Here is a 15,460-nt window from a genome sequence, read left to right as displayed (position 1 = left end):
TTCGTAAAGTTACTTTTAAGCCTAATCCTTTAACTGTCTTGTTTGGTATTGTTGGAGAGAGTGGCATAACTCGAATGGCATCTGATTTGCATGTATTAGCTTTTACTTCTCTGATGGCTAGGTGAGCAGTGTTGCTCAGATGGAAGGACATTGCTCTGCCTACTCATGCTCAATGGCTACATAATGTCATGTCATGTTTAAATTTAGAGAAGATTAGAAGCTCAATTTTCAAACACTGTGGGGACCTTTTATGAATTATTTTCAGAATCTCTGATTTGATATTATTATGAGCTCCTGTTTTAGTAAAATGGGGTTATTACTGTAAGGGATGCTATAAGCCCCTTTCACACTTGCAAATGATCCCAGGAATTAACCGCCAATCAGCCTTTAAAGTGCCTAGTGCGAAAGCAAAATCAGCTCAATGCTGGCATCAGATGATGTCATTTCACACCAGAGATTGATGGCCTCAACCCCTAGTACAATCCCTAGCGTCTACAGACACTGGTGTTGCAATCAGGCAAGTGTGAAACGGGTAATTGCATTGTGGAATTGAAATGTCCCAAATTTTTGCGTGAGTGCAGGAATGTGAAGGAAGAAAAGATCAAAATGAAGGTATAAACTTTGCCATGGGTAAGTCACAGTTGGGTGGGGGGGGAGAGAGAGAGAGAGAGAGAGAGAGAGAGAAGAAATAAATAGCAATAGCAGACAATTTTTAAACAGCGTGGGAAAATTGATAGCACTATAGCACACACTTTATAAAGATCGTGGGGGGGGGAGGGGGAAAGCAATGGTGGACATGACCTCCCAGAATGCTGTGTGGCAGAGAAATCCCTCTATGAATTTTTCATGCATGCAGCCAGGCATACAGCCCTTTCTCTGGGAGGGCAGGTCCGCCATCATTTTTTCCCACAGTATTTATAAATTGTACGTGATAGAGCTACCAACTTTCCCATGTTGTTTAAAATGAAGCAATTTCCTGCTCTGCAATTATCTATGGTGCGAGAAAGAGACAAATGAGATGTGCTCCACACCAGGGTCATGACCAGCGCGGAATGCCACACTGACTATCGGCTGGTTCGCTGCAAGCTCAACCTTCACTTCAAGCCAAAGTCCAGGAACAGTAAAGCCCCCAGAAAGAGGTTCAATGTTGGAAACCTGCAGTCAGACGAAGTGAGAGGAAACTTCCAGGCAAACCTCAAAGCAAAGCTCGAGGATGCAATCCGCCTCACGGACTTGTCCCCTGAAACCCTCTGGGATCAGCTGAAGACTACCATACTGCAATCCACTGAAGAGGTACTGGGCTTCTCCTCCAGGAAAAACAAGGACTGGTTTGGCGAAAACAACCAGGAAATGCAGGAGCTGCTGGCAAAGAAGCGAGCTGTCCACCAGGCTCACCTTACAAAGCCGTCCTGGCCAGAGAAGAAACAAGCCTTCTGTCGCGCATGCAGCCATCTTCAGCGAAAACTCTGGGAGATCCCAAATGAGTGGTGGACTAGCCTCGCCAAACGAACCCAGCTCAGCGCGGACATTGGCGACTTCAGGGGTTTTTACGAGGTTCTTAAGGCTGTGTACGGCCCCTCACCCCAAGTCCAAAGCCCTCTGCGCAGCTCAGACGGCAAAGTCCTCCTCAGTGACAAGATCTCCATCCTCAACCGATGGTCAGAACACTTCCAATCTCTTTTCAGTGCCAACCGCTCAGTCCAAGAATCCGCCCTGCTCCAGCTCCCTCAACAGCCCCTAAGGCTAGAGCTGGATGAGGTCCTCACACGGGAAGAGACATATGAGGCAATTGAACAACTGAAAAGTGGCAAAGCAGCAGGTATGGATGGAATCCCCCCAGAGGTCTGGAAGGCTGGCGGCAAAACTCTGCATGCCAAACTGCATGAGTTTTTCAAGCTCTGCTGGGACCAAGGAAAGCTGCCTCAGGACCTTCATGATGCCATCATCATCACCCTGTACAAAAACAAAGGCGAGAAATCAGACTGCTCAAACTACAGGTGAATCACGCTGCTCTCCATTGCAGGCAAAATCTTCACTAGGATTCTCCTTAATAGACTAATACCTAGTGACGCCAAGAATGTTCTCCCAGAATCACAGTGCGGCTTTTGCGCAAACAGAGGAACTACTGACATGGTCTTTGCCCTCAGACAGCTCCAAGAAAAGTGCAGAGAACAAAACAAAAGACTCTACATCACCTTTGTTGACCTCACCAAAGCCTTTGACACCGTGAGCAGGAAAGGGCTTTGGCAAATACTAGAGCGCCTCGGATGCCCCCCCAACTTCCTCAACATGGTTATCCAACTGCACGAAAACCAACAAGGTCGGGTCAGATACAGCAATGAGCTCTCTGAACCCTTCTCCATTAACAATGGCTTGAAGCAAGGCTGTGTTCTTGCACCAACCCTCTTTTCAATCTTCTTCAGCATGATGCTGAACCAAGCCATGAAAGACCTCAACAATGAAGACGCAGATGGCAGTCTCTTCAATCTGAGGCGCCTGCAAGCTCACATCAAGACTCAAGAGAAACTTGTCCGTGAACTACTCTTTGCAGACGATGCCGCTTTAGTTGCCCATTCAGAGCCAGCTTTTCAGCGCTTGACGTCCTGTTTTGCGGAAACTACCAAAATGTTTGGCCTGGAAGTCAGCCTGAAGAAAACTGAGGTCCTCCATCAGCCAGCTCCCCACCATGACTACCAGCCCCCCCACATCTCCATCGGCCACACAAAACTCAAAACGGTCAACCAGTTTACCTATCTCGGCTGCACCATTTCATCAGATGCAAGGATCGACAACGAGATAGACAACAGACTCGCCAAGGCAAATAGCGCCTTTGGAAGACTACACAAAAGAGTCTGGAAAAACAACCAACTGAAAAACCTCACAAAGATAAGTGTATACAGAGCCGTTGTCATACCCACACTCCTGTTCGGCTCCGAATCATGGGTCCTCTACCGGCATCACCTACGGCTCCTAGAACGCTTCCACCAGCATTGTCTCCACTCCATCCTCAACATTCATTGGAGCGCTTACACCCCTAACGTCGAAGTACTCGAGATGGCAGAGGTCGACAGCATTGAGTCCACGCTGCTGAAGATCCAGCTGCGTTGGGTGGGTCACGTCTCCAGAATGGAGGTCCATCGCCTTCCCAAGGTCGTGTTATATGGCGAGCTCTCCACTGGCCACCGTGACAGAGGTGCACCAAAGAAAAGGTACAAGGACTGCCTAAAGAAATCTCTTGGTGCCTGCTACATTGACCACCACCAGTGGGCTGATATTGCCTCAAACTGTACATCTTGGCGCCTCACAGTTCGGCGGGCAGCAACCTCCTTTGAAGAAGACCGCAGAGCCCACCTCACTGACAAAAGACAAAGGAGGAAAAACCCAACACCCAACCCCAACCAACCAATTTTCCTCTGCAACCGCTGCAACTGTGTCTGCCTGTCCCGCATCAGACTTGTCAGCCACAAACGAGCCTGCAGCTGACGTGGACATTTACCCCTCCATAAATCTTCGTCTGCGAAGCCAAGCCAAAGAAGAAAGAAAAGACCTCCTATCTTAATCCCCCAGGCCAGAACATCCTGTTGTTTTGATCAGAAGTCAATCCATACCCCAGATATTTCTAATTATTTATTTGTTCTCGTCTTGGCCATAATCCTCTGTTCTCATCAACACCTCCCGTGTATCCTTATGACTCATCATTCCTACTAAAGTGGTTTATTCATTTTGTTTTACTCTGACATTCTCAGTCATGGTACTCTTATCACTACACTTATCCTTGCACTACTTGTCACTGGCCTGTTTCAGAATAAATCACTGTTCCTATGGATCCTCCAACCTCATCCTGTCTAACTTCTCCTATCTGCTATCCTGTTACTCCCATGTATGACTTTGATGTTTTCTTTCTGGGCTTGTGCTTTAGAGTTAGCAGTTTAGTGTAACCTTGGGGATGAAAATATTTTCTCTCTTTGTATTTGGAGTCAGCAAATTCTACACATACTATAATCAGCCAACTTTTCTACATACTGTGGCTGTTACTTAATTACATTAATATTTCCCATAAACAGTATAGTTGAAGTACATAGTAAATTGCTGCATAGTAATGGATTAATGAATACATAATCAATAATTTTCCATGATTACTTAACTCCTTGGTTCCAATACTATCCTGTTTAAAATTTGTCCGCTATTGCTATTTATTGCTAGCACCTTCCCATGGTCCCTCATAAAGATTTATAAAGATCGGCACAACAACGACAGGGGCTGAAGGGCTCATACTATACCGGGCATAAAGCTTAATTATGTTATAATTAGGCATGATTCATTTTATTCAAATATAAGATCATAATACATTCATCAGGATTTAGGGCAGGTCCACCATCATTTGTTGCATCACGACATCACTAATAGAACTGTCCTTTCCCCAGGGGTGGCTCCTTGCAAGTGTGAAGGCGTTGTGTTCCAGTTAGGAGTGGTCAAGTGTGAAAAGCCAAACCCTCATTTCTATCCAAGGACACTGAATGGCCAATTTAGTGGGATGCAAATGTGAAATGGGTTACAGACAGGAGGTCACAGTTAACATTTAACATTTCACACAAGCGCCATCACAAATCACAGCCCAGTGACAATTTAATACATTGGAAGAATTGAGGGAAGGTTTGTCACAATCTGTTCCAGATTTGATACATTTGCAAAGACATTGGTTTTCCCCTGAAAAATCACATTCCAACTACTGAAGAGAAAAGAGCTTTTTGAAGATCAGCCATGATCGTATTGAATGGCGGAGCAGGCTCGATGGGCCATTTTTGGCCTACTCCTGTCCCTACTTCCTATGTTCCTATGTAGCAGCTCTTGTGTCCAGCCATTTTTGTGGAATTCAGGGCAAAGCATGCTCTGTGAACGACTGAGCTTTTTCGGTGGAGTGACTTGTGCCAGGAGGGTCTTTTGGGAAACAAAATGCTCCATTTTGAGTGTGACTAACAGAGAAGGTCACAGGGTCTTGCTTAGTGGAGGCCACCCAGATTGAGTCTTGCCTGCAAAAGGACCAGGAGTGTTAAGACCACAGATCGTGTAGATGGACATTTCTTCAAAGGCAATGCAAGGACAATTCATGAGAATTTCGCAACCACAACTCCAGTCTTCTCATCAGTTCAACATTAATTCTGGGCATCAAATTTCAAAGTAGTATGCTTCAACATTGAATTTGAAAGAGTGAACTTTGAAGTGATTTTGGCCTGGACTGTAATGGTTTGGGTATGTGTTGTTGGGGGTTTTTAGATGTCCAAAAAATGAGTTAGGCAACTTGGAGAATTCTTGAGAAAAGTTAAACCTTTATTTGCAAGTAAAGACTGGGGCAGTCAGAGAACAAGTCACTGATCAAAACCCACTGAACACAGCATGCATCCTCTTTTTATGTTAAATTCTAGCTTTGCTTGTTCAATCAATTACGTCCCTTATCTTAACAGCATGCCAGTCTTTGGTTTGCCATTATTATTTCTCATTCCTTTATTTAATCATGTTTCAAACCACATTTTCCATGATATTCTGCCTCCATTAACTTTTATCCATCCTCCCTATCCTGTATCCTTACCACGTGATACATCATGCCTTGCTACCCTTATCTTTTGTTCTTGCTTTGATTATAATTGTTCAAAGGTAAAAGTGAATAACTGAATTAACTGTATGATAACTGAATTAATTGAATAATAGTAATTAATCATTGATTAATGGCTAAATAATGCAAGTATATTATTGAAAGTAATAAAAAGTATTTGCTTCCAATAGTGTCTCTTTCAAGCATGCATGCATGCATAGTTGGAGATAGATTCAGTGTTAAGGATAGCTTAAGAGTTAGAAATAAAATTTGTGTTTTAAAATTAAACACTGGTTCATTGTCTATAGCTGTTCATTACATGCGGTTCGTAACAATATGAATCTTTCTTTAGCTTGGCTTCGCGGACGAAGATTTATGGAGGGGGTAAAAAGTCCACGTCAGCTGCAGGCTCGTTTGTGGCTGACAAGTCCGATGCGGGACAGGCAGACACGATTGCAGCGGTTGCAAGGGAAAATTGGTTGGTTGGGGTTGGGTGTTGGGTTTTTCCTCCTTTGCCTTTTGTCAGTGAGGTGGGCTCTGCAGTCTTCTTCAAAGGAGGTTGCTGCCCGCCAAACTGTGAGGCGCCAAGATGCACGGTTTGAGGCGTTATCAGCCCACTGGCGGTGGTCAATGTGGCAGGCACCAAGAGATTTCTTTAGGCAGTCCTTGTACCTTTTCTTTGGTGCACCTCTGTCACGGTGGCCAGTGGAGAGCTTGCCATATAACACGATCTTGGGAAGGCGATGGTCCTCCATTCTGGAGACGTGACCCATCCAGCGCAGCTGGATCTTCAGCAGCGTGGACTCGATGCTGTCGACCTCTGCCATCTCGAGTACTTCGACGTTAGGGGTGTAAGCGCTCCAATGGATGTTGAGGATGGAGCGGAGACAACGCTGGTGGAAGCGTTCTAGGAGCCGTAGGTGATGCCGGTAGAGGACCCATGATTCGGAGCCGAACAGGAGTGTGGGTATGACAACAGCTCTGTATACGCTTATCTTTGTGAGGTTTTTCAGTTGGTTGTTTTTCCAGACTCTTTTGTCTGGAATAATCAGGTCACTAATTAGGTAATTGATGACCTAATTAACTAACTAACCACTAATTGATTAATCAAGCAATTTATCACTTTGATAAGGAATTATTCTTCTCCTTACCAAACAGCTTCATTTTTGGTAGAGTGTTTAGATCTTTTTATAATGAAATATTGCAATAATAAAATTTGTTTAATTGAGAACGCGGGGTGCCTTGGATGGACTAAGTGTAATGTACTATTTTTTGATTTTTAATATGTATTCTTATGTATTCTACGTTCTTTGATGTGGATCTTAAATTTCAGGAAAAATATTGAAAAAGAATGTGTGGATGGCCAGAGGTTTCCCCAAGACTGAAATGGCTAATGTGAGGGAGCAGCGTTTTAAGGTGCTTGGGACCAAGTACAGGGGGCATATGCAAGATGTACGTTTTTCACACAGAGAATGATGACTAACTGTCGGTAATGGTGGTAGAAGCAAGTACAATAGGATCTTTTAAGAAGCAAATAAATAGGTACATTGAACTGACAAAAATGGAGGGTTATGCAGGGGGCATTTGTTTGAGTAAGGCCCAAATTCTCCTGGGCAATCAGGAAGGTGAAGCAGGGGTATGCAGAGAAAAACAACAGACAACTATGCAATACTGGCTACACGAGGTGCATTCGGAAAGATATTAAAAGCATGATGGGCCACAAGTCAACCTATGGGTCACTAATACTAATGCCTCCCTTCCTGACAGGCTAAACATCTTCTAAGCCCTGTATTTCACCCCCCCCCCCCCCAACCTGAGGAACAGGCATCCTGCATAACCACAGCTGAGATGAAGAGGATTCTATCCGGTGCGAACTCACACAAAGCAGATTCTCATACAAATACCTCATCCCATCACAAACAGCAAGGAATGCCCAGAGTAATCCTTTGAAAATGAGCCAAGCCCAAAGGAGAACGAGAAAACTCCATGCAGATAGCACTGGAGGTCAGGATTAAACTGGAGCTGTGAGACAGTGGCTCTCCCAGCTGCACTTTTGCTTCTCCATGTTTTGTGTTTCAAGTGTTTTCAATTATGTTTTTTAAAACTTATTACAATTTTTAAAAAATAGTATGCATAATTGTAATGCCCAGAGGTAACACTTGACCTGTGAATCTGCATGAGTTACCTACTACATCCATTGCTCCTTTTGTGGCCTTCTCTACATTGAGGAGACTGGACACACACTGGGAAATCATTTTGTTCAGCACCTTTGCTCTGTTTGCTGCAATAATGGGAACCTCCCAGTGGGTAACAACATCAATGCCACACTGACGTGTTTGTCCATGGTTTCTTGCACTCCCAGCCCAAGAAACAGCAAATGATTTTCTTTCTGGACACTCCCCAACCTGATGGAGATGGCATTGACTTCTCCAGTTTCTGTTGGGCTTTTCTCTTTCCCCCTTCCCCACCTCTGCATTCACAGATTATCCCCTCCTCATCACTTCTCAGCTTTATTCTCCTGCTCTCCCTCCCATATCCACCTGTGACCTATTGCCTGTTAGCCTCACTCCTCCCCTGCCCCTTCTTCCCTTCTCTCCTCCCCCCCATCTTTTTATTCAGGTGCCTGCCTGCTTTTTCCTCATACCTTGCATCCTTTTGATTCCCATAGATTCTGTGTGACCTGGTGAGTTTCTCCTCCACCTTGTTTATTGCACTGCAATCACAGTGTCTGCAGACTTTCCTATTGAGCAATGTGTTTAATTTATAATTTCTCTGTGGAAACAGGTTTCTTGCTGTTTACGATGGGGTGAGAATTTTGCATGAGGATACAGAGGAGAAAGAATGAGCATGGTGCAAGGCTCCGCCCATAGAAAGGGAAACTTGGGACTTTTATAGCAAGAGGATTTGAGTCCATCATGCTCCTGTTTTATTGGGCCAGATGAGATTTCTCCAGGGACGTTGAGTACAGGCCTGCGAACCACCACAAGGAAGGATTATCTCGCCACAGAGTCATGAAAGTTCAGCTGACTGGCTCCTGGGGTATGGTTTGTTGAATGAGTGAGAGATTATGCTCCTGAGTTAAGAGGATGAAAGATGACTGTGAGACCTTTGGTAATACCAGGCGTGTGACAGGGTGTGGTTGCACCTCTGACTGCAGTGTGTAGAGAATGAAAATAAGGGACTGGATATTCAGGAGGGAGGTGAGGACACATTTCTTCAGCCAGTGGATGATGTACACAGTAAAACCCCTGTTACCCAGAATTCAAGCAACCGGAAAATATGAGGCATCTACCACTCCCCATAGGTGGTGGATACCAGGGGTTTTACTGTATTTGGATTCTCTATCCAAGAGACTGCAGCTAAGTATATGGAAGGCAGAGATCAATATTTTTGTATATTTTAAGGCAATCGAGAGATACGAGGGTAAATACAGGTGAACTAAGTGGAGCACAATGAGCTTTTGGGATATAGAGCAGGCACAGGGGTCCTTATGGTGTGTTCATTCCCTAATGTTCTTGTGTACAGCCTCACCAGTCAGGTTGGAGAAAGCTCCTTGTATCCACAGTATGAATGGGCTCAGTGGGCAAGCAATCACTGAGTGCTGATTGCAAGCCATTCTGTAGGATTCGGGACCTTCTCTCAAAATGGAGATAAGACTGGCTTCAGAAAAACAAATTGCTGAATAAACTCAGCAGGTCAGGCAGCGTCCATGGAGGTAAATGGATAGTTGACTTTTCGTGTGGAGACTCTGCATCAGGAATAAGAAAGTAAAGGGGAGACAGACAGGTAAACAGAGGGGGGAGGGGTTAATTGGTAAAAGCTGAGGGGGAGGGTGAATGTTTGACAGAGGGCTATGTGGGGGGGAGGAATCAGTAAGTGATTGGTGGACCAAAGAGGGTGAAGGATGACGGACAGATGGTGGAGGGTCAGTGGATGATGGGTGGATTGAGGATGGGGAAAGGATGATAGACAGATGGATCTAGGTGGGGGAGCAGGAGGGATCCAGATGAGAGACAATGGGTGGAAGCAGACAAAGGTGGAGGGAGGAACAAAGGCAAGTAAAAACACAAGGGTGAAGGTTGCTGCTGAAGGAATGAGATAGGTGGAACAAAACGAGGAGTGATGGTGGCCTGAAGGGAGGAAACGGTGGGAAGGGTGCATGAGTGGTAGGTTGGTGGGTAAAGGGAAAGGAACTAGGTAACGGGCTGGTGGGTGGTGGTTTGAAAAGAGGGGGAGAATACGTTAGAGGATTTGGGTGGATGGGTTAGATCTGTTGGTACTTCACAGATTTAACAGAGAGAAACTGCCCTCACCTCAGAAGAAAGTCATTCTACCCAACATACCAGCTTTAGTCATCAAATTCCACTCCAGCCCCTGTTGTCTCCACATGGTTTTCTTGCTTTTAGACCAATTCACTTCAGAAATTCCAGTATTAATTTGTGCCTTTTATTCTTTTTCAGAGGAAGGATATTCTAGATGAATTGACCAAGAGTCAGAAGGTTTTCTCAGAGAAGCTGAATCATCTGAGCCGTCGGCTTGCTTGGATAAATGCCACCATCTACTCCAAGGTAACATCAGGGTGAGGGTTATGAAGGTTGATGCAAAGAACTGTTCTCCTTCCACCAGGATGTCTGGATCCTTTCTCCTTCCATCAGGAGGCCTGGAGCCTTTCTCCTTCCACCAGGAGGCCTGGAGCTTTTCTCCTTCCACCAAGAGGCCTGGAGCCTTTCTCCTTCCACCAGAATTGGAACATCTCCAATTTTAAAAAAAAATTCCTCTGGGAGAAGTATGAATGAAAGACTTATTGCATGGTGGAATGGCACTGAATGGGAATGGGGAATTACATTGGAGCACTCAGCCCCTTCTCAACGACACAAAACAGGTTGAGTACCCTTTATCCAATCTGAAATGATCAAAAATCCAAAACTTCTTTCGTCTGTGGTTCAAAAGATAATAGAGTTCAGAAATCCTGATCGGAGAATGGGATGTAGTGGATGTAACTAATGCATTAATGAGTGTAGATTTTTAAGTATATGTCTATCTCAGTTAATTTGTGCATCTGTAAATATTTGTATTGTAATGTGAATGCATGTATCTTTAAGTTTGAGTGAATGAGTGCATTTTTTAAAACTATGTACTAAAATCTGAAAAAATCCAAAATCCGAAATACTTCTGGTCCCATGCATTTCAGATAAGGTTACTTGTCCTCTGCATCCAATAATTCCAAGTTACTGGTTTCATTAAAGACAAATGATGCCCAAAGGTAGATTTTGGATAGTTTTTAGCAGGTTTCATAGAATATAGAACAATACCACACAGTATATGCCCTTCGGCCCAACAATCTTGTCCTATAAACCTCCTCCATAATTAATCCAACCTGTTCCTACCTTTTTTACATCCATCTGCCTATCTCTTTCTTTCTTTGGCTTGGCTTCGCGGACGAAGATTTATGGAGGGGGTAAAAGTCCACGTCAGCTGCAGGCTCGTTTGTGGCTGACAAGACCGATGCGGGACAGGCAGACACGGTTGCAGCGGCTGCAGGGGAATATTGGTTGGTTGGGGTTGGGTGTTGGGTTTTTCCTCCTTTGCCTTTTGTCAGTGAGGTGGACTCTGCGGTCTTCTTCAAAGGAGGTTGCTGCCCGCCAAACTGTGAGGCGCCAAGATGCACGGTTTGAGGCGATATCAGCCCACTGGCGGTGGTCAATGTGGCAGGCACCAAGAGATTTCTTTAGGCAGTCCTTGTACCTTTTCTTTGGTGCACCTCTGTCACGGTGGCCAGTGGAGAGCTCGCCATATAACACGATCATGGGAAGGCGATGGTCCTCCATTCTGGAGACGTGACCCACCCAGCGCAGCTGGATCTTCAGCAGCGTGGACTCGATGCTGTCGACCTCTGCCATCTGGAGTACTTCGACGTTAGGGATGAAAGCGCTCCAATGGATGTTGAGGATGGAGCGGAGACAACGCTGGTGGAAGCGTTCTAGGAGCCGTAGGTGATGCCGGTAGAGGACCCATGATTCGGAGCCGAATAGGAGTGTGGGTATGACAACGGCTCTGTATACGCTTATCTTTGTGAGGTTTTTCCAGACTCTTTTGTGTCGTCTTCCAAAGGCGCTATTTGCCTTGGCGAATCTGTTGTCTATCTCATTGTCGATCCTTGCATCTGATGAAATGGTGCAGCCGAGATAGGTAAACTGGTTGACCGTTTTGAGTTTTGTGTGCCCGATGGAGATGTGAGGGGGCTGGTAGTCATGGTGGGGAGCTGGCTGATGGAGGACCTCAGTTTTCTTCAGGCTGACTTCCAGGCCAACTATCTAAGAGTGTTTTAAATGCCCATTTTGGACCAGCCTTGACTATGGTCCCCTGCAATGCTCCATTACCTTCATTAATTCTTCAAAGAGCTCAGTGAGCTTAGTCAAGCAGTACTTTCCTTTGGTAAACCTTACTGAATGTTTATTGCGATTTTACTTTATGAATATAAAATGTGAATTCTCCTAACTCAATCTGTAGTTTTGTGGACATTTATCTTTTTAAGCAGACATTACATTAGTTATCTGACAGTCGGAGACACTTCTGATAAAAATGTAAATATATGCAATAAGGATCCTGCTATCCCGTTTCTAGATTCCATTAAAAAAAATCATGAATACGACTTATTTTAATAATTTGATGCATCTCCTTTTAATTTAAAAATAACATATCACTTCTAATTTCAACTTCTGATGTCATATACACTTGATTTATCAACTTTGTAAATATAAAAGCAGTTATATTTCTCCTATTTTGTGATTGGTTTATGATTTTAATTTTAAATTTGGACATACTGCACCGTAACAGGCCCTTCTGTCCCATGAGCAGTGCCCCCCAAATGCACCAATTAACCTACAAACCCTGAACGTTTTTTGAAGGGTGAGAGGAAACCGGAGCGCCTGGGGAAACTCACGCCAACACAGGAAGAACAGACAAACTCCTTACAGACAGCATTGGATTCGTATCCGGGACACTAGTGCTTTAATGGTATCCTGCTGATCACTACGCTATGCTCATGCTGTCTGTACCTATTAACCATTAATGGAGCAATTTTTTATATACTATTTGCTTTCCTGGCAAAATTTTATTGTCTTGTTTTTTTTTAATGATAATTCAGTTCTTGGTTTGAATTTGGCATTCTAATTTCTGTTCCTGTGATTGAATAAAATGACTTGTTGCAGGAGAAGATGCTGGACATCTACTGGCTGCTGCAGGTCTGCATAAGAGTGATTGAACACAGTGATCGGACGAAGACATTGTTTGCTTTCATGCCGGAGTTCTACATGAATGTTGCCATGAACAGCTACAGTGCCCTGAAGAATTACTTCAGTCCAGTCAACAGCATGGATGAGCTGCCCGGTGAGTGCAGGTTAATGAGTAGATAACACCACAAGCTTAGCTTATGGAGTTGGAAAGATTTTCTGCTCTTGAAGGATTTGTCTGCAAGTTTCCCCAGAGCTTCCTCTCACTGTAGAATCTTTTGCAGGCATCCAATAAGTTATAAGTGCTTTAAAAATGACCTCGTCTTCCACAGTCTAAGCAATCGTTCCCCATGAATATCTATCTCATTTCCATAAAATATTATTTAAAATCTACCTCACTGATCCAACCTTTGAACATCTGCATCTAAGGATAGTCATTAAATTTTGCTCAATAACTTGACTGTGAGGTGATTTTATAATATTAAATGAGCCTAGGAATGCAACCTGGACTACATGTCCTCACACCTTGTCCCCAAGGACTCCATTCCCTTTTCTCAATTTATAGACAATAATTGCTGGAGTAGGCCAAATGGCCCTTTGAGCCAGAACTGCCATTTATTGGATCATGGCTGATCTTTCCCTTTCAATAACCAATCCCAGCCTTATCCCCTTAACCCTCAACTCCCCTGCCCACAAGAGCCTTATCCAACTCTCTCTTAAATCTATCCAACGAATCTGCCCCCACTACCCTCTGTGGCAATGTATTCCACAGACCCACAACTCTCTTGGTAAAAAATATTCTCCTCATTTTTGTCTTAAATGGCCTTCCCTGTATTCTTAAACTATGCCCTCTAGTCCTAGTCTCACCCATCATTGGGAACATGTGCTCTGATTTCACCCTGTCAAGCCCTTTGATAATCCTAAATACCGCAATCATGTCTTTCCTCATCCTTCTAAATTCCATCGCATATAGTCCAAGTCTTTCTAACCTATCCGTCTCCACTGCATCTGCTCCTAAGATGAGGTCTTCCAGTCCGGAGCCTCTGAAATGTCTGCTGCCTTCCACAAATGTGGCTTCCCCTCCACCACTATTAACTCGGCCCTCACCTGCATCTCCTCCATTCCCCGCTCATCTGCCCTAGCTCCCCCCGCCCCTAGAAATAATAAACACAGAATCCCCCTCGTCCTCACCTACCATCCCACCATCCTCTGCATCCAACACATTATCCGCCGGAATTTCCAGCACTTACTACAGGACCCCACCACCAGACACATTTTTTTTTATCCTCCCCTCTCCCACTCCCTCTGTGACTCCTTTGTGCACTGTTCCCTCCCCTCCCATTCCCCCCGCCCCCAGCACCTTCCACTGTGTTATAGGAGGTGTAATACCTGCACCCACACCTCCTCCCTCACTACGGTCTGAGATTCCAAACAGACCTTTCAGGTGAAGCAATACTTCACCTGTACCTCCAAAGAACTCATTTACTGCATCCAGTGCACCCTCTGTGGCCTTCTCTACATCAGAGAGACAGGTTGCAGATTAGGAGATCGCTTTGCCCAGCACCTCCTCTCCATCTGCAACAAACGCGACTTCCCTGTGGCCAACCATTTCAATTCTGAGTCACACACTCAAGCTCACATGTCTGTCCATGGGCTTTCACACGACCTCACCCTGACCACCCGTAGATTGGAGGAACAACACCTTATTTTTCGTCTGGGCACTCTCCAACCCCAGGGCATGAACATGAACAATAATTCATAACAAACTAATCAGCTTGTTTTATCCCCCTTCCCGCCCCCCTTAATTAGTTATTCCAGTTCCTACTTCCTTTCTCTCTCCACCTAGCCTAGACTCCTCTCCCCCCTTTCCTGTGGTCCTTTCACCTCTCCCCACCATCCCCCTTCCCCTTTCCCCCTTTTGTTTGGACATCTCTCACACCTTGATGAAGGGCTCCAACCCGAAACATCAGTAATATATCTTCACCTTTGCTGCATAAGGGCACTGCTTGACCTGCTGAATTTCTCCAACACTTGTGTGTTTTTTCACTTAACCACAGTGTCAACAGAATCTTGTGTTTTACCTCTTCATAGTAGGCTGAGTGCATCTGTGAGTGCTTTTTCACATCACTTGATTATCTCTCCCTCACAACCCCTCCTTGATGAGAATAACTTCAGAGTCTGTTAAACTGAGATATGGTTCTGGACCTCTTCACTCTATAAATGCTCCACCTCCTTGGCTGCTGGAACTCAGTATAAAGCACTGGTGCCTTTAGTGTGATTTCAGCGACCGAAATACATAAGAGAGAAATGTTGCTTCAGTGAGTTGTTAGCACCTGATGCGTACACATCAACCCCATTACCAATGTTTGGGACAAATTTTTTTTTCCTTTATTTGTCCCTGTGCACCACAGTTTTAAATTTGTAATCATGCAATTTACATGTGATTAAAGTCCACATTCCTGATGTTATTAAAGATTGTGTACATTTTGGTAGAAATTACAACATTTTTTATATATAGTTCCCCCATTTCAGGGCACCATTATGTTTGGGACATTTGGCTTCACAGATGTTTGTGAGTACTCAGGTATGTTTAATTGCTTCATTGGTGCAGGAATAAGAGAGCTAGACTTGCTTCTAA

At 44.5% G+C, this 15,460-nt stretch overlaps 1 protein-coding gene across 3 annotated transcripts in view; it reads left to right on the top strand.

Moving 5' to 3' along the window:
- Positions 1–15,460, top strand: part of LOC138763159 (E3 ubiquitin-protein ligase RNF123) — a 377,998-nt gene that overhangs the window by 137,051 nt on the left and 225,487 nt on the right. For all 3 annotated transcript variants that reach the window (XM_069936874.1, XM_069936873.1, XM_069936875.1), the window contains exons 26-27: positions 10,051–10,158; positions 12,802–12,979. In XM_069936874.1, the coding sequence (XP_069792975.1) occupies positions 10,051–10,158; positions 12,802–12,979 (286 nt within the window). The remainder of the gene's footprint in view (positions 1–10,050; positions 10,159–12,801; positions 12,980–15,460) is intronic.

The sequence above is a fragment of the Narcine bancroftii genome, chromosome 5, assembly GCF_036971445.1.
Source record: "Narcine bancroftii isolate sNarBan1 chromosome 5, sNarBan1.hap1, whole genome shotgun sequence".
Classification (NCBI taxonomy): domain Eukaryota; kingdom Metazoa; phylum Chordata; class Chondrichthyes; order Torpediniformes; family Narcinidae; genus Narcine; species Narcine bancroftii.
This window is presented reverse-complemented; position numbering and strand designations above follow the sequence as displayed.